Source organism: Volvox carteri (genome assembly GCF_000143455.1).
Source record: "Volvox carteri f. nagariensis unplaced genomic scaffold VOLCAscaffold_26, whole genome shotgun sequence".
NCBI classification, from domain to species: Eukaryota; Viridiplantae; Chlorophyta; class Chlorophyceae; order Chlamydomonadales; family Volvocaceae; genus Volvox; species Volvox carteri.
The window spans coordinates 1,182,611-1,201,240 of record NW_003307569.1 but is presented as its reverse complement, the minus strand read 5'-3'; the positions used below and the strand labels follow the sequence as shown (position 1 = coordinate 1,201,240).

Below are 18,630 nucleotides of genomic sequence, written 5' to 3'. Positions count from 1 at the left end.
AACCAACCAACCGACCGAACCCTAACCAACAGGACAAACATCAAAACTAACAACTATATCCCATACCTGCTGAGGTCCACCCGCCCTGTCTTGGCGACATGCGCTGAGTAGGGTCGTTAGGTAGTTAGGTAGTTAGGTGCTTAACCTCTCAGGAAAGGCCCACCCGCCGAGTCCGCGTAGCTAACCCGTCTCTTCCCCCCCTCCATCCGTACCTTGGCAGTGTGTACCGGAGCGGTACATCGGTTTCATGGAAGGGTCAAGGTCCCCGGTGCGGGTGTATGCGTGTATGTATATGTGTGGTAAAGAGGGGGAAACTCGCGGGGGCACTCGAACAGGCGTTAAAGTGCCGCATGATGGCAATGATGATGATGATGATGCGCCTCGTGTTGCGTGTTTGTGTTGGTATTGGTTGTTGATGGGTTGGTATTAGTGTAGTGAAGTTGTGTTGGTGGTGATGATGACGGTAGCGAACACGAGTCCGCGGGTTGTGAGCGAGCAAGTTAGTGCAGGTAGGGGGAGAGGAAGGGGTGGCGAAAAGTTGGGCACACACCGCTGAGCTGAGCTGAGCTGAGGTGGGGTGGGGTGAGGGAAGGTGGGGTGAGGTGCATGGTTGGCTTTATTGGTACATGTCGAAAAAAGGGGGGGGGGAAAATGGCGGGACGAAAACCTGTTGGTCGCGACGCCGAACTGGCCGGAAATCAATCAGAGCAACCCTTTCGGTTCATTGGTTTGCTGCTGCAGTAAGTGATAATGCACCTGCTGCTTTAATAGTGATGGCAGTGGTGGGTACCCAGTATCATCCTGCTGCTGCTGCTGATGATGATGATGCCGACGGTGAGGGCCTTTTTTGGGTTTACGGTTTCGGAGGTGCAGTTGGCAGTCGGGAGGAGACCCGCAGGGGCTCCGACGTCTCGACTACTACTACGTACGGCTGGGTACGTGTTCGTGCTCATGTCCGTCCACCCGGTTCATCGCCGTTACAGCTGATGTATGGGCGGACTGATGTACGACACATCCAGTACGTACATGCGAACGCCTGGAAACGAGAAAACCGGTAACTGTAACAACGGTAACATCATTGCGAATTCAGGGCCCGCGGATTCAGGGCCGAATGATGACGCGCCGCTGGTGGTGCTGGTGGCGGCGGCGACACGGCTGTTGTAGCGGTTAGGTGATGAAGATGAAGTCGGTAACCTGGTTTGGGACAATCTTAAATGCCGTACCGCAGTGGTGTGTGGTAAACATAATAATACGAATAAAGCTCTGAAAGCCTAGGGGAGGGGGAGGGGGAGGGGGGAGGGCCGGGCAAGTGCGTGCGCCTGTGTTCCTCCCCGCGCTGCGTGTTTTGCTTGCTTCCCGTGTTCTTGCTCGTTTGTCTGTCTGTCTGTCTGTGTGTCTGTTTGTCTGGAGGCGAAGTGAGGTGTGGTGAAGGGGTGTTCAGGATGGCGGTTCCCTTGGCCCCCTGGCTGCCAAGTCTGAGAGGGCTTCTGTGTGTGAGAGCAGATGTGCATTTCGTGTTCCATCTGTCTATCTGTCTGTCTGTCTGTCCGTCTTGTCTATCTGTGCGTATGTGTGTGTGCCGATACCTTCGTGTTCGTCTGTCTGTTTACATGTCTGTTGGGCATAATGCGGAGGGGGAGTGAGGGCGTACCAGCCTGGGCAGGTGAATGGCTGCTGGGCCGCGAAGGACGATGAGGGGCTGGGGAGGAGGAGGAGACGAGGGCTGTCTCTCGGGAGGTGTGTGCTGTTGTTATTATCGGGTTACAGCTCGCAACCCGAGAACAACAACAACAACACAACACCTAGGCGGAGTCCCTTCTCCTCGACCCCCTGCTCCTTTTCCTTCCGCTACTCCGCCGCTTCGAAGTTGCGCCCTTTGTGGTCCGTTCGCACTTGCCTCCTTTTCCCCTTAGGAGGGAGCGGTGGAGCTACAGCCACATGAACGCCATGAGCTATTACCAGTCAGTCAGTCTGTCTGTCAGTCGGTCGCTAACCGGGCGACCTGTTCTTGAATGTCCCGATGATTTTACGTGTGCATGTGCGCAATGTGCCGTATAGTGAGCCGAAGTAAGCTGAATTACTTTGAGTGTAGAAATCATGAATGCAGCCGTAATACCGCCGACATTTAAAATATTTCCAACCGCGCCGCATCGGGGGCTGCAGCGTCTGCGTGGCCCTCCGTCCTCGGTTTCTGTTTTCCAGGAGGTGAGAAGTGGAGAGAGAGGAGAGGTTTTCCCGCCTCGGACTTCCACCAACTCAGGGAAGGATGCAAAGGTGGGACGGGGTAACATGCCCAACCAATAAACATTGGCGCAACCTGTCTTCACGTCCTGTGTCGCTACTTGCGCTGCGTGGTTGATGTTTGCCACTAACGAGTTATTGGCGGTGGGAATCCATTGGGTTGCTCTACGTTTCTACTGCGATGTGTTTCATGGAATGATGATGTGTGCCCACGGAGCACTTTTATATGTGGTACTGCCTTTTGCTTTGCATAGCACTACCTTTTTTGTTGAGTTTGTGTTTTTATCCGTTTTAGTAGCGTGGATGGGTGAAATGGTTTTGTTTTGCCTGCTTGAAAGTATTATTATCGATGCATCACAGGTGGTCAATAAGTACTATGTATTAGGTTTTTGCTTTGCACAATTTGTTTCGGCTTTCGTTTGACTGTCGATATGAGAATTTTGTAATTCATGTGATTCATGATGACGATCATATGCAGCTGAGTAACGATCATTTAACGGATGCATTAGTTTCCAAGGACATTGTTTAAGATTGTCTGGTTCTCCGTTGGAAGTGTGACATGAAACGTTATAAACTATCGGAAGATTTGACGCTCGGAACGCACTTCACAGTCAAGTAATGTTACAGAAACAGCTCACATCAAACTAGCGCTCGCACGGATAACACTCCGCTAATCCACGAATGCCAGCGTCAGCAGGCCAAAATCGCAGTCGCAAAGCTGCATGTTGCATATTTACGCGCTCGGGGTGAACTTGGTGGCGAAGGCGAAGGCGTTGTTGACGGCCGGGTTGGCGAGGTGATCGTTCAGGTTCTCAATCGGGCCCTTGCCGGTCACAATGGCCTGCACGAAGAAGCCGAACATGGAGAACATGGCCAGGCGGCCGTTCTTGATCTCCTTGACCTTGAGCTCGGCGAAGGTGTCCGGGTCGTCAGCCAGGCCCAGGGGGTCGAACGACTCGCCGGGGTACAGCGGGTCCAGGCCCTCGCCAGCCGGGCCGCCGTTCACACGGTAGCCCTCAACCAGGCCCATAAGGATGACCTGCAGCATGAAGGGGACAATCCGCACACAGTAGCAAGGTTATATGGCAGCAAACATGAAAACCAACCCGGCACTGTTACCAGGCCCTTCCCTTACGGAAGAAGCCATTTGTCGAGTTATTGTTGACTTTTGGGGCCGCCTTCAGGATTTCGCAGCTTTGGGAATTCCACGGAAAGGTTGGGATTCTGTTGGCGCACATCACCCCTTCTTGAGAATTAAATCAGGCAAATTGCTATGGGAGCTCACTGGAGCAGTCACCGATGGACGGTTAATTATCTGAGGTGATGGTCTTATTTGTATATTAGTCTCTACTGCAGTGCACGGCCAGCTGGCCCGATGGCTCTACTCTTCGGGAGTCTGGAGCCCACTGTAACAACCACACACAGTAGCGAGACAACACATGGTAAGAGATGTAGTAGTGCCCAGTTCCAAAAACTTATTCAGGTATTCAGGAAAAGACCCGAGAATATCACCGGAAAAGACAATATGTAGTAATTATTATAATGATATGTAAGCAGTGGAAAGCGTTATTCCAAAAGTTATAACCTAGTTCCGAATATTAGAAATTTAACGCACCTGGCATGCCAGGGTGGCAACGATGTTCTGGGCGTGCACCAGCGACGGGTTGCCCAGGTAGTCCAGGCCGCCCTCCTGGAAGATCTGAGCGCCGGCCTTGAACCACACAGCCTCACCGAACTGCACGCCGTTCTTGGACAGCAGCTCGGGGGTCACGCAGCCCAGAGCGCCAAGCATGGCCCAGCGCGCATGGATCAGCTCCAGCTCGCGGTAGCGCTTGAACGTCTCCGGGTCAGCAGACAGGCCGGCAGTGTCCCAGCCGTAGTCGCCGGGGAACTCGCCGGTCAGGTAGGCCGGGGTGGCATTCTCGGAGTAGGGGCCTGCAAACGAAGAAATAGGGATAAAAACCTACATGACGATCACATGTAAATCATATCGAACTCATACGTGTTAACGTCAAGACCCTAGTACATGGCAATCGAACAGTGCGCTGCCCATGCCTGGACCGCAGGAAGGCAATTAAACCGTAGAAATCGAGATATCCACAACAAAAAAAGAATGCTTACCCAGCCACTTGGCGCGGTTGGGGCCGTACCACTCAATACCGCTAGGGGCGGGCTTGGCAACCTGCGTAAAAATCAGGAAGAAAAGTTCATATTTTCCATCATCACGATCATATTATTCAACACAAGAAAGTTGCGGAACACATCATCATTGATACAGAAGGAATAGACCAAGTTAAAAGGAGACGAAATGTTAGACCTAGACGCAGGCTGCAGATATGCCTTTCAGCAGCTAAGGTGAAAATGTGCAAAGAAAGGTGTTCCGAGGACAACGCGCACGAATGAGACGAAGTAGCCGGAAACTTACGGTCTTGCTGGTGCCCTTCTTGCCGGTGGCCTTGGCGGACACCTGCAGTTAGATCGTTCATTGCAGCCTTAAGTTTGCGTGCATCGAACTCCGCCGTAATGGTCAACGAGATGCTATGATCAAGATTTCCTCCAAGAGGCGCAGATACGATAAAAGCAAAGATCTATCGCTTACCTGCAGAGCCTTGCGGGAGAAGGTAACAGCGAAGGCCATTTGACTACTCGAGAAAGTCCCGACATAATGCTCAAAGGGGAAGCGAAGTTCTTATGTGCTTAAGAGCATGATTCTCCGTACATGTACGGTTTTGATCGAGATCTTTGGCTCTCTGGCCCTGGGACTTGAAGCTCTCTTTAGCATAAGAAAGCTAACTGAATAGCTACAAGTGTTGTCAATTAGAAAATTATTGGGTTACCAACATTCTCTCTGATTTTGTGATGGCGGTTGGCATGCATCGTTAAAGTATTCGCAGCAAAGATTTACGTCTTGTAATTCTTTTGGAAAGCAACAGTGCTATTGGCGCGTGGCCAATACTCCAGGTCAGCAGATCCTTTGTCAACACACCCAATTGGGGTGTGTTGGTCATTGAGCCTATGTTGACCGGCGGCCATACAGTCGCAGCTATAATCTGTCATGATGGGTGACCTTTACTCTGTCGCTGAGCACACAGGATGCGTCCATAAGGAATAAGCAGTTCGACGGTTACAGCAGGAAAACTAGTGCCCTTGTTTTCCGAGTGTCCGTTCTTCGCTCTGCCTTTGATATATGAACCAGGCATAACCAGGCATATAAATAGGATAAGGGATTACAGATAGGTAGGATAAGGGATTACGGACCTTACGGATTTGTGCATGATGTTCGGCCTTCGGTATGCGGATGACAATAGCAGGCCTTGAACATGCCTCATAAAGCTTCAAATGGCGCTCTCAAACTTTGTAGTTGAAATCTACCTCGGCGTGTGCTATGCAGACCCCTATGTGAGGTCGGCCTGAAGAGCGTGGAGTAGCTTCTCCGGAGCTGTATCCTTCAAACCGTAGATTACTTATACCTCTCATCTTTGGTTCGCCCAAGTAAAGTGAATTCTCGCTTGGTGAGGCAAGGCATTGCATTCCATGCATCGGGGCATTCCGAAGGCAGTGGTAGGCAATGGCACACCGGTAGCCCCCATCGAAGCCCTAGAAGCACCCGGCCGCCGCTGTCTGTCCCTTTCCCCCTAGGGGCCCCCGGCCTGCTTGCAAGCCGTCATCAAGACGTTACGTTCGGTGCCAGCAGCACCACCGCAATCTTGCGACGATCCCTCAGCCCAATCTTGGGACCAATGCTGTGCGCGCCCCCTGCCCCTCTTCTCTTCACGACCTCCGTGTCCTGTCTATCCGGTCCTGTTGTGGTGCGCCTTTCTCTATCATGCTTAAGCACCTGCCTAAGAGATGCAGCCAAACAAGCCCAAACAGAGCGTAGAGCTTACCCGTCCCAAATCACGGCACTCGGGATGATTCTGATTGAGGGAATAGCTTTCTCTTCCCTTTCTCTTCCTCCGGGAGGTCGAATTACGACACATACGACCAACGTCTGAATGTCATGGATAGCGCGAACACGCATGGCATGGGGGGACGAATTCTAGCAGGGGATCATCTAATTTCCAAGGCATCGAAACGGGCACGTACGCAACGGGCTTGAGCTTTTTCAACCTGTACGGCACCAGTGGTGGGAACAATTACGAATGCGAAGGCCACGGAGCCGCAGCGGAGCTCAGCTGTGGCTGCCGATGTCTGCGTGATGACGTTTAACGTATATTCCTTCGTTCAGCATTCCTGCGGCATTGTTGTGGCGGTTAAAAGACCGAATGGAGCGTCTTCGGTGGGCTTCAGGCGCCAGCTCACGACTGCGCAGGCAGGCCATGCGATATCCAGAGCACAACAAACAAATTTGGCGGATAATCGCTGTTCCTTCGCTAGTTAGTTGGTTCGTTTAACGCGTCCAAATTTTTTTTAAAGCAGCCATCCATTTACATCTGTCCAGACGTATGTTGCTCTTTTATAGTGAATGCCTATTTCGCAAACGTTATGGCACCGTCGATAATCGATTACCGTTCGATTGGCAGCTTCGGACTAGATAGTCGTCGTTCGTTCCCCGTCGCTTAACCAGGCTACTTAGGCCACCAGAAAGGTTTCGTTTGCGACAATCCGCAAGCTGTATCTTGTCTGGGTGCATGCATAGTTGCGTAATATGTAAGTATGAAAGCATTATGGCCGTGTAAGTGATGAACGGCCCTGCAGGAGAGTGTTGGGCTGTCTGGGCCTAATCCAGCATTCTGATCGAGACCACCATAGAACAGCGGAATTAAAGGGACAGAAACTATTGGCATATAAAAGCAGAGAATATTCATGACGTGGCATTTTCCGGACCGGATTTTCGAATCGATTAATTATTTCACATTACGCTAGTAAGGAAACATAACATGTCAAAATCAGCTGCAATGTAACGAACTATTTGAAAAATGTAATCGCAACTCTGCAGGACCGCCGACCAATGTCTGACTGGGTCGTGAACGAGCAAAAACATGCTCGCTGCTGTTGTTCGGGACTTGCATGAAAACATATGTGGTCTGTGGCGTAGAGGAGAGGTCATGAAGTCAATCACTAGCGCCATGTAAGGCGCGCAGCATATGTACGACGGTACACATGAAAGAGGGGCCCTTTGCAGGAGTTCCAATTGGAGACGGAGGAGACGGCTTCTCCTCCGGCCAGCTTCTCCACCATATCACCCCCGGCAGGAACGACCGCTACATCGTAGGGCGGTCTCGGATTCCTCCGGGGACTGCGCCACCTCCGCCTTCAAGAGCCCCCATGGGGGGAAAAGCCCCTGTCAGCCCCGGGCTCACGGGGCCGGCCCCTCCCCTCCACTTGCCAGTTTTGTCGCTGGGGTTTAGTTGGGTTAGTTGGGGGTTACTGAAGTAGCAGGAGGCTTAGGCGCGCTGGCGGGGGGAACCGATCCTGTCCGGTTCTGTCCGATCCTGTTATGGGTGCATTGGGCATTTAACCCCCCTCCTCCTCCCTGCCACGCCTCCTGGGTCCTAAAAGGGCTTATAGAGTTTGCAGTCTTGAGTTTGGCAGTCCGGTCAGTTCCGTCCGCGGAAGAATTCACTGAGGGCCCTATGCCCTTGGGGGCCCTATGCCCTTGGTCGTTTATCCTTTGATGGCCGTGAGCTGTCCGCCACAGGTAAGCGGAGTAAGCAGAGGTTGCTTGGATGATGACGGGCATTGGTAGCGGCCAGGTAGGCGCGAACAGCGGCGGTACGCACTTAGTCAAGATTCCTCCTATGATAGGTCATATCTAATCGTTCTAATTATCTAATCATTCTGTGGGGTACCAGCGGGGTAGCTGGGGGGTAGCTGGGGGGAACCTTGTTGTAGCCTTCGGGAGATGGTCGCGATCTCCCCTGCCTTTCGTAGGAGAGATGCTGCTGCTGCTGCTGCTGCTGGGCAGATAGGGGATTTTGTACTTGTGGCAGTATTAAGGAAAACAACTGCCTGAGCAGGTAGAGAAGTGAAATCTGGTTGTCGGGGGCCGTCGCCGTACTTGACATTTCTTCGGGTCGTCCGGGGCTTACTGGAAAAGGTGCCGTACTTTTATGCCGTACGTCGTCGCCAAAAACGTTGTAGATGGAGATGGCGAAGGGCGTGCCGTTTACTTGTTAAAATGATTTTTCTAAAAAATCTCTCCGCTTTCCGACCAAGGTAAAGTTTCTGACCAAGTAACTCACCAAATCTTCAAGGCGTTATAAAGGTCAGTTAGACGGCAGTTTCTAACGCCGTACGCATGTTGCGTGAGATAGCACCTTTGATGATTCGACCCTTCCAGGCTCCGTTGCTGCTGTCGCGAAAAGACTGTTAGCCATCAATCCTGGGATGAACTTTCAGCCGTGGAAGGGGGGAATGCTGGATGGCGAATGATAGGGGTTAGCTTTGGAAGCCGCTTAAACGGGCATGCACTACCGAGAATTAATTTGTCAATACATGCAGAAAGCATCGTGCGCGATGAAGCTGCTGGGCGAGACGGCCAGCCGGCAGACCTTCACAGCATGCGGGGGCGTTGCTAGGTCAGACAACGCCCAGCCATTTGTTGGTTTTCATGCCGTTATTATGCGCCATTACGCACAATTATGTGCGTTGTAGAAGAAGTTCGGTAAATGCCCAAGCTGCGCTGTTGTGGGGCCAAGGTCACGGGCTGTTCCAGTCCATGCCTGGTTCCGGAGCAGCTCAGGTTAGAAACTTCTCCTTCGTTACACTGCAACAGATGACAATTCAGCAAATAGGCGGCAGGCGGTCCATTCGTGATTGGTTCCCACTTGTACACTTGTGCACGTACACCTGAAACTGGCGGTATGGACATAGGGTAATGCGCCGCTCTATTGCAAAAAGCAATATTCCACATTCTTTAATAATACTGTATCATTATCTCCAAGCGACTGGTGCACTTTTATGTAAGTGAAGCTCTGTAGTAGAAGCGTGGTACAGCCTATACTGACGCTTACAGATAGTTATCGTAAGACTACATTGTTATGGACTAGCTTGGATGAACGTGCTCCTGGTAACTAGTGATGGCTAGTTTGTGTGGAGTCAACGTCCATGTCGCGACACGTGGAAACTCCGCGCGGCATCGCCGTTATGTTGCTACGATGGCTTTGCTGGACTTTATGGCTGCAAGTCTTGCTGCATGAACAAGTCAGGGGAGCGCGGAACGAGCCCTCAAAGCTCCAAATTTCAGCACAGCCATCTCAGCTACGTGGCGAGAAAAGCGATACTTTGGGGCTGGACGATTCCAGCTACGCCGCCGACAACGATTACCCTCTGACAACCAAAGAGCTGTCAAAGCGGCAAAACCGTGGATCAACCACCGGGCCAACGTCCGATGTTGTCGTCAAACCTATCGGCCAGCCAACAGTTTACGACGCTGCGGACTACGCCGCTCAGCCCTTGCTGGATCGCCTCCCAGGAACAGGCGCCTTTGCTGAATCTGTGACACGATATGGCTCTGTACGAAATCCCACGGCTGAAGATGCCATTGGCAATTCCGGCGGGCGAATCGATACCGAACCCCGGCTTGCAGGACCCTCAGTTTCTGAGACATCGACAAAATTTTACAAATCTGCTTCTGCCAGCATTAGCAGTAGCAATAGCGCCAGCGTGCAGCAGCGAAAAAGACATGCCGGCAATGGCCACCACAGGCACTTGCAAACTGGAGCCAGGTCCTTGGTTGCCAGAACGGCCCAATGGCAGCAGCTTCATCCCCGCCGCCGTCTCGGCACGAACGACTATTCTTACTGCCTAACTGCGTCAGCCGGGGCGGAGTGCTACCCCTGCCAGTCGGGATATGATGATCCCTGCCTGGTACGCTGACGGGTCTGTGAAGTGCCGTACATCACCGTATCAGAATATGGGTGAATTATTATCCAGAGGAAAAAGGGAAGAGAACCGCGTCACACGCATGTCGTACATTTCGCGCAATGAGACACCTAAGAGAGTCTGGAAAATGACTCGCGCTTCTGCACGAGTGCTTGTTTGGTCGTGTTTATTTTGTGTTTGTGTTTGTGTGTGTATACAGAGTCGTGGGGTTGCGTACCCCGTACCTGCAAACCGCCCAATACGAGCCGAGGGCTCAAGGTCTGCCAGATCGCCTATAAGCACCATCCTACCTCGCACTTCAGACAAAGCAAGTGATAAAGGAGATTATTTGAATTTTTGATTTTGACCAAAGAAAGCCTTTCCTCGATAAGCTCGCCAGTCCAACTAACTAACGGATTAACCAAATTGACGTACGGAAACTGCCGCAATGTTTTGTGCAATGTGGTCACCCCCACATGTATGACCTACTCACGTCCTCTTATCCGACACCAAGCCGGGTTTTGCTGCTTCCTTCCCCCCTCAACCCCTCAACCCCTCAACCCCCTCAACCCCTCCCTATGCAGACCGACGACGCCTTTTATCAAGACGATACGAAATGCTCCATGCCGTAAGTACTTAACCGTATTGGCGGTTCGTGATTTTATGATGATGAAAATTGTACGACTGGCATGGCTTCGCCAGCAAGAGCTGTCCTGTCAACTGGCCGCGTACGCTATGTTAAAGTGTTCGGGGAATTGGGTTTGGGTAGAAGCATGCCAGCGTGTGATTTGTATGCATGTATGTATTTATGTATGTCGTGACCCCATCCTCGCTCGCTGACCCACACACACTCCCCCATCACCCGCGCAACGCAACTCAAGATACTACTTCTTCGGCAACGTGGACGACGAGAGCATTTGTGGAGACGAGGTGGGTGGGCGACTCTCTGCGTGGCGGTGTACCTCATACGAGTTTGTTGCCGTACATCTATTATTAAAAGAGGGAACCCGGATAAAATTTTTTTGCATGGCATGCGATTTAATTGCTTTTTCGTTCATTATGTAATTCACTTTTGGTGTAATATCGTACAGCATCGTACCATTTTTTAAAATGCTATGTTACATATTGTTCCTGCCGATAGGTACGGCCTCTCAACATCGGTCAGATGCAGCTGGAGACGACCATCAGCTACGGGGGAGGAAGCAGCGTAGTTTACGGCATTGGGCAAATGCTTGTGTTCATGCAGGTGAGTAAGGGGTGTCCTGGGGCGGGGTGAAACCCCCCAGTAGGGGGGTTCGGGGGAGGGGGGGAAAGGGGGAAACGACGTGTGACATGAAAGCGCCAACGGCGGGCTGTGATTTCGTGGGTTATTTCGTGGGTTATTGCAAAGTTGGCCAAAATATTTCAATTTAATAAATTGAATTATTTGAAATTATTTATGAAATGACACCATCACCAGGGATCCGAGGGCCTGAAAGCGTGATGTGGGTTTTACATCTTGGAGAGTGTTGGTTGGCGGTTGGCGGTAACGGTGGTGGTTTGGATTCTAGATCCTTAGACTGGAGGAGAGGGCGAGTGAATGGAATTTGAGGGTTCGGCGATGTATTGAATGAGCTGTGTGCCCTGTTTGAGCTACGGAACCCAAATTGGCCCCCCCAAACCCTCAACCGATTCCTAACAAACACCAAATCCCAACGATCTTGACCCCACCAGATCAACGGCTTGCTAACCTTGACGGTTATGCTCAACTGCCCGTGGTTGGCGGTTGTTAACCCCGAACGGCGAGGTGCGGCAATGCAACTAACTCTGACGTCACCCAACGGCACGCGGTGGACACGATGGATCAACAGTACGGCAACAGGTACGTGGCGCCTGTATTGTACGACGGGTCGGTAATTGTGCGGTCATGCAGCGGTGGTGGAGCGGCAGTGTTGGGGAGGAAGTTATTTTTTTGACGTTGTTGATGTTTCTGTTGACGATGTGTTAATGTTTATGATGTTTATGTTGACGATGTTGATGTTGGTGGGAATGGGAATGGGAATGGGGGCATTCTGCGGGTGATTAAACCGCGGGGTGCGAGGGCCTTGGGGAGTGGGGGGAAGGGGTATTGTGAGCCCGAGCCGTGTGCTCGCACTCTCCCCTGCCCCTCTTCAGCTCCGAACCCTCCGGAAAAGCAGTACAAACACAGACATACGTACATATACACCAACCGACGCATTATTTCCCACCCTTTTCCGCCAGCGACTGCATTGAGTTCTCATGCGTTTTAGGTTGCTGTGTTGGGAGCTCTAGAGGCCAACAGGCGCCCCACGACTGTGAGCATGCTGCACGTACCTGCAGGCTTTGTGACTGCATAGCGGTGGAAGATGAATTACATGTGTTTCGGGAAAATGCCCTGCTTATGGTGGCTTGAGGGCTGAATATGGGAGCGAACTCGGGTTTCAAGGGCGTTTCAGCGTGCACACCATCATTACTGAGGCTCCCCAGCAGGCATCCTCTCCCCTCCCTAGCTTTCTCTGATAATGGTCTGGGAGACTTAGGCACGCAGGAGCTCTCCGGCGATTCGTGCTCAAACAGGGCCGAGAGGTTGACGACAGTCGCCCCACCGACACCGTAACATTAATTTAACTTTAATGAAATCGGTCCCCTCCCAAGGGGGGGGGACCCTCCACGGTTTTGATGGAGCCCCCTCTCCGCACTCGTGCGGACACTGTAAATATGTAACTCTTTTCCGCTGCTTTTGTCGTACACGCGGTACCCCGCAGGTTCTTCCTTCGTCAGCTGCGCGACCTTTTCCGTACAGGTCAAAGAGTTGGATCCAAATATTCCAGGGGATAATGCTTGCGATCCGCTGTCGTACACTGCAACGGTGGCCTTCCTCACCGAGACCTATCAGGTGGCTGGGGGGAGGGGGGGGAAAAGGGGGGTAAGAGGAACGTGTGGTGTGTTTTATATGAGTGGAGAGGGCTTTGACAGGGTGAAGGCCAACGTGACGGTAGATCATACATACATACATACGGCTCGCTCTAGCGGGACCTGAGAGCCCTTCGTGGTGTCTTCACTGCAGCGCCATCCCCGGATGGAGTGGCTGCGGAGTGGCTGCGTAGAGTGTTGGCAGTCTGAGTCGGGGTCGGGAGCACACAAGACTAACCGACTTGTGCTGTGTGCTCCCGACCCTTGCGCTGTGTTTCGGCTTCGGCCCCCGGCTCTCGCGGCCCACAGTGTAATCTAAGTCATACATATATGCATGCATACATACATACATACATACATACATACATACATACATACATACATACATACATACATACATACATACATACATACATACTAAATTGATGCGCCGTTGATCCGCTAGATTTGGTTGGATGCTGGTGGTGAGTTGCCGAAGCCAACGAATACATTTTGAAGTCGGATGGGGTGACGGATTAGGGTGCCCCTCTAGCAGGGGAGAGCAGGGACTGCCCGGGAAAGGGGCCGCTGGCGAAGTTAACCACCCTGTAACAACATACATACATGCACAGCGTGCAGGCGCAACATATGGATCGGTGCGCAACATTTCCCTGCATGTCGTACACCGTATGTCGTACACGCAGGCGGACCCTTCGGACGACAACAAACCCGCTACTTGCAGTATCAACGATCCGGCTACTGCCAGCACGGGGGTAAGAGAGGGGGACAGAGGGAAGGGGTTTGGGGAAACACGTGCCTAAGGTAAAGGAATAAAACGACTGCCGCCGGGTTGGGCGGGATGGGAGGGGAGTGGAGAAGGGTCTCCTGCGCGTGCCAATCAGGGTTCGTGTCATGTCGGGGTTCGTGTCACCAGGTTGCGAGGGCGTGTGTCGGCGGCTGACCGGCTGGTTGTGTGTGGGAGGGAGGGGAGAAGGCAAAATGCCCTGTACTCCTGTATTCCTTCCGCCGCCGCCAGTCAAATGGGCGTTCCGCCGCCGTCAGGCGTATTAGCTTTTTGATCGCCGGCTCCGCCACTGACGCTGTCACCGCCGCGCCGCCGCTGCGCAGGTGTTCTACAGCCTGACGTACTCGCCTATTCAGTTCCGGCCGCCGTCGCCGCCGCCATTCCATCCGCCGGAGCCGCCGCCGCCGCCGAGATCGCCGCAGCCGTACATTCCTGATGTGCCCCGCGAACCGCCGGAGCCACCGCCGGGGCCGCCTGAAGCGCCGCCGCCGAGTCCCGCTCCGCCGTCGCCACTACCACCGCTGCCACCCTCGCCCTCGCCGTCACCCTTTCCGCCATTCCCACCGGATCTCCCCAGCCAGCCGCCGCCGAGTGAGCCACCGCCGCCGGTACCGCCGGCACCGCCGGCGCCACCGCCGCCACCCTCTCCACCGCTGCCTCCGCCAGAGCCGCCGTCGCCGCCCCCTTTACTGCCACCGCCGCCGTCGCCGCCGCCTCCCGGCCCCCCTCCACCGCCACCGATGCCACGGCCGCCGTCACCGCCGTCACCACCGCCACCCCGGCCGCCGTCACCGCGGCCGCCGCCGCCACCATCACCGCCGCCGCCGTCGCCGTCGCCGCCACCGACGCCCTCGCCGCCGCCGATACCACCATCACCGCCGCCGGCGCCCAAGCCTCCACCGCCGCCACCGGCGCCGCCCCCCAGCCCCGAGCCGCCATCACCGTCGCCGCCGAGGGTGCCACTGCCGCCATCCCCGCTACCGCCATCCCCGCTGCCGCCATCCCCGCTACCGCCATCCCCGCTGCCGCCATCGCCACCGCCGCCATCACCTCCGCTGCCACCGCCACCGGCGTACCCACCCTTGCTTCCCTCCCCGCCGCCACCCTCCCCGCTGCCGCCAAACCCACCGCCGTCCCCGCCGCCGCCGCTGCCCCCGTCGCCGCCGTCACCGCCACCACCCTAGTAAGTACGCCTCCCCCCTCCTAGTGTCGTGCCCTAGTATCGTACGGCTTTCCTTATTATTCCCTTTTTTAATGATTACCATGTCAGGCGGCCTAACGATTCATTAAAAAACTTTATGACTTCATTTGAGTTCGAAATTGTAGACGTCTCCAATCAAAGGTTGCCGAATGTGATCTGGAAAGTTCTCATCAGATTTCATCCATTCGGCCGTCATCTAAACGACTCCTGCCGGTCAGGGTATGGCAAGGAGCATATTATGTCATGGTGAAGTAAGTTACGTGGATTTGCTTACATATGCAATATATTCTCGCCTGCAACTATGCCGTCGTCTTTCCTGGCTGTAGTGGCTGTGCGTAACAAATCCAATCGTTTGTTTGAAACATTGTTGCTGCCGTCACTGTGCTCGATCCGCCGCGCGCAGTCCACCGCCGCCGTCGCCGCCGCAGCCGCCATCACCGAAGCCGCCGTCGCCAACTCCGCCCTCACCGCCGCCGCCACCGCCGTCACCGCCGCTGCCGCCGTCGCCCGACCCGCCGTCGCCATCGCCCCCGTCGCCGCCGCTGCCGCCGTCACCAGACCCGCCCTCACCTGAGCCGCCGTCGCCGCCGCCGTCACCGCCAAGTCCTCCGCCACCCAGTCCGCCAAGCCCTCGACCTCCGAGACCGCCCCCCCCCCCGTCGCCGCGCCCGCCATCGCCGCGGCCGCCAAAGCCTTCGCCACCGCCGTCGCCACCAAGCCCGCGGCCGCCGTGGCCGCCAAGTCCTGACCCGCCGTCGCCAGCACCTCCCAGACCGCCGCCAAGTCCAAAGCCGCCGCGGCCGCCGCCGCCAAGTCCCCCGTTGCCGCCATCGCCGCCCTCACCACCGCCGCCGCCGTCGCCGCCGCTGCCGCCACGGAAACCGCGTCGACCCAACCTGCCGCCGCGGCCGCCGCCGCCACCGCGCACCCGGTACGGTGTACAGTGAGAAAAAAAGAGATAAATTAATGGCGACCAACGTGTCGATGTCTGGGGCTTTTCTTTCTACCCCAGTTTACATGCGTTTACATGCATGCATAGGGTATTGGGTTTACATACATACATACATACATACATACATACATACATACATACATACATACATACATACATACATACATACATACATAAGCGATCCGCTGAGAAGTTGACTAGGGTGACTAGATGAGGGTGCCCCGAAATACCGGGGAAGGCAGGGTCTGCCGGGTAGCTGCCACGGGTGAGGATATACCCCCCTGTTCCACACATCATGCATACATACAAGATGTGGATTATCTACGGGCGCCATGACGGCTGTCGTCACTGCATGCCATCCTGAGGTTTTGTTGTTAGGGCATCCAAAGTCAGTGTAGCAGTTTGTGGCGGTGCGCATGCAGAGGTGGAAAGAGGAGGAGCTGGAGAGGGTTCTTAGTCGTACCGTACGTCTAGCCACACACCGCCGCCGACACCGCTATGCCACAGCACCGTTATACCCTTAACAATTCGCAAATATGCATACATACATATGCCATCGTGCGCCCCTCCGCCGCCTTCTCACTCGTTGGTCGTTGGAGTCACTCGTTGAGCTGCCAATTCTAAGATCCAATCCGTACACCGTTGCCGTATACGTCGCCCTTCAACACGGCAGGTTCCCGGATCCACCCTCGCCGCCGCCGGGGCCGCCGGCACCGCCCAGCCCGCCGCCGGCACCGCCGTCGCCGCCGCCACGTGCACCGTACATGCCACGTAAGCAGTACTGCTGTGACGTCAGCTTATACTTATACCTCTGTATTAACTACAGCTGCTATTACTGCTACAGCTGCTAGTGCCATGTAGTTTGGGACCCTGAGGCGTATCGGTGTGGAGTTGGTGTGTGTGTGTGCGTCTGTGCGTCTATGTGTTTATTGAAGGGGTGGCGGCTATATGCTTGCCAGGCCAGGAACCGATGGCGTGGTGGTGGTGTTGTTTGCGTATCTGAACTGCTTAGCTTAGGGCTCAATTACGTGGGTCTTAACCGTCTCAACCTCCAACTACAAACCGCAGGACGGCCATGGCCTCCGCCAAGGCCGCCAAGGCCGCCGCCAAAGCCCCCGAGCCCCCCAGGCCAAGTCCCTTCTGCACCGCCACCGCCGCCGCCACCGCCGCCACCGCCGCCCGACAACCCGCCGTCGCCGCCGCCGAGACCGCCGGCCCCACCTCCGTCGCCGCCACAACCACCGTCACCGCCGTCGCCACCACCGTCGCCGCCAAGCCCTCCAGCACCACCGACGACGCCGCCAGCGCCCCCGCCGCCGCCGCCAGCACCCCCGATGCCGCCAGCGCCGCCGCCGCAGCCGCGGCCGTCGCCACCGCCGCCGCCACAACCTGGATGCCTTCGAGTATCGTCACGTAGCGGCAGTAAGATGTACAGCGATGGTGGGCTGATCGAGTACGGCAATCTCACACTAACGAAGTACGATTCCCGTGCAATACGTCTGGACATCTCCATCTCCACTTACTTTGCACCTGGCAGTAGCGCTATCGCGCTGGACATCCTGCTACAGCCGGTTGGTACGGCAGCGCCGACAGGATGTCCCGCGCCCTCCGATTTGGGACTGCCCGGTGGTGGCGGCTTCCGTACGAGTGCTGACTGTACAAACCGTACGGCACAGATATTGGTGGACGTGTCGGCGCTGATGCCGTGTTATGTCGGTAACGGCGCATCGTCAGGTGGGTGAGGTCGGCCGTTGACGCGGGCTCTGTCCGCCCGCATGTTTGTATGTATGTATATGTGGCTTAGTGCTAGCTAAGGAGAAATTTCTCCTAAGGAGGAGCAGGAAACCCTAGGCACCTAGGGGTCGTGTTGATGGGGTGGACTTGCGGGAGGATTATAGTATTCATTTTCATGATGGTGTCGTGATAGTGGGATTTTGTGCACGGCGAGCTGGTTCCCTGTGTTACAGTGTCTACCTGCCTGACCGGTTTTTAGTTTACCGTTTTTTCGTTTCCCGTTGTCCTTCGCAGAGAGCTTCATCATGTGGTTGGCGGTTGACAGTACCCCTGCGGTAAGGGAGGTGCTGCACGTGAGCTGTGTCGTATCGTACAAAACACCACCGGGACACCTCCAACCACCTCCATCACCACCACCACCACCATCACTACTACCACCACCATCACCACCACCACCATCACCACCACCACCACCATCACTACTACCACCACCATCACCACCATCACCACCACCACCACCATCACCACTACCACCACCATCACCATCACCACTACCACCACCATCACCTCCAATAACATTAATGACATGATAGACAACAACGCCCTCCTGGCTGTCGCTGACCTGCTTTGCCGTTTTGGTGTCGGGTTTTGCTGTCGTACATTCCCCCCCTTCTGAAACTAACCGCGAACAACCTCAACCGAACGCTGTACACAGGCATGCTCCAGCAGCAGCAATACAACCACCACATTGTGGGGGGGTACCTCCGTCAGCCGCCTTCCAAACGCGGGCTGTTCGTACATTCCGTTCACCTTGACCTGCGACGTCTCCTGCTTCCTGCCGCCGCCGCCGTCACCGCCGCCAACTCCGCCGTCACCGCCGTCGCCGCCGAGCCCGCCGCCCAGTCCGCCGCCCAGCCCGCCGCCACCTCCGCCTTCTCCGCCCAGCCCCAGTCCCCCTTCCCCGCCGCCACCTAGCCCCAACACCCCTCCCCCGCCGCC

General features: G+C 55.1%; 3 protein-coding genes across 3 annotated transcripts in view; 1 reads left to right on the top strand and 2 right to left on the bottom strand.

Moving 5' to 3' along the window:
* Nucleotides 1-426: 426 nt before the first annotated feature.
* On the bottom strand, nucleotides 427-2,099 carry VOLCADRAFT_92532 (uncharacterized protein; the record flags this gene model as incomplete). Its single annotated transcript, XM_002951849.1, has 4 exons — nucleotides 427-567; nucleotides 1,224-1,271; nucleotides 1,652-1,699; nucleotides 1,995-2,099. The coding sequence occupies 4 exons, from the start codon at nucleotides 2,097-2,099 to the stop codon at nucleotides 427-429; spliced, it is 342 nt and encodes a 113-aa protein (XP_002951895.1).
* Nucleotides 2,100-2,738: 639 nt separating this feature from the next.
* On the bottom strand, nucleotides 2,739-4,901 carry VOLCADRAFT_81675 (uncharacterized protein). The gene is made up of 5 exons (XM_002951848.1): nucleotides 4,841-4,901; nucleotides 4,667-4,708; nucleotides 4,363-4,423; nucleotides 3,857-4,176; nucleotides 2,739-3,280 (listed from the first exon to the last, which is right to left on the bottom strand). Exons 1-5 carry the CDS (start codon nucleotides 4,877-4,879, stop codon nucleotides 2,975-2,977), a joined length of 768 nt encoding a protein of 255 aa, XP_002951894.1. The 5' UTR covers nucleotides 4,880-4,901; the 3' UTR covers nucleotides 2,739-2,974.
* A 4,390-nt stretch (nucleotides 4,902-9,291) lies between these two features.
* The window catches only part of VOLCADRAFT_92529 (uncharacterized protein), a gene marked incomplete at both ends in the record, with an annotated part of 17,470 nt that continues 8,131 nt past the window's right edge, over nucleotides 9,292-18,630 (top strand). Inside the window, 10 exons of the mRNA XM_002951934.1 lie at nucleotides 9,292-10,053; nucleotides 10,632-10,675; nucleotides 10,929-10,977; nucleotides 11,213-11,293; nucleotides 11,761-11,908; nucleotides 12,813-12,943; nucleotides 13,644-13,712; nucleotides 14,068-14,335; nucleotides 16,966-17,631; nucleotides 17,926-17,984. Coding sequence (XP_002951980.1) covers nucleotides 9,292-10,053; nucleotides 10,632-10,675; nucleotides 10,929-10,977; nucleotides 11,213-11,293; nucleotides 11,761-11,908; nucleotides 12,813-12,943; nucleotides 13,644-13,712; nucleotides 14,068-14,335; nucleotides 16,966-17,631; nucleotides 17,926-17,984 — 2,277 coding nt within the window. The remainder of the gene's footprint in view (nucleotides 10,054-10,631; nucleotides 10,676-10,928; nucleotides 10,978-11,212; nucleotides 11,294-11,760; nucleotides 11,909-12,812; nucleotides 12,944-13,643; nucleotides 13,713-14,067; nucleotides 14,336-16,965; nucleotides 17,632-17,925; nucleotides 17,985-18,630) is intronic.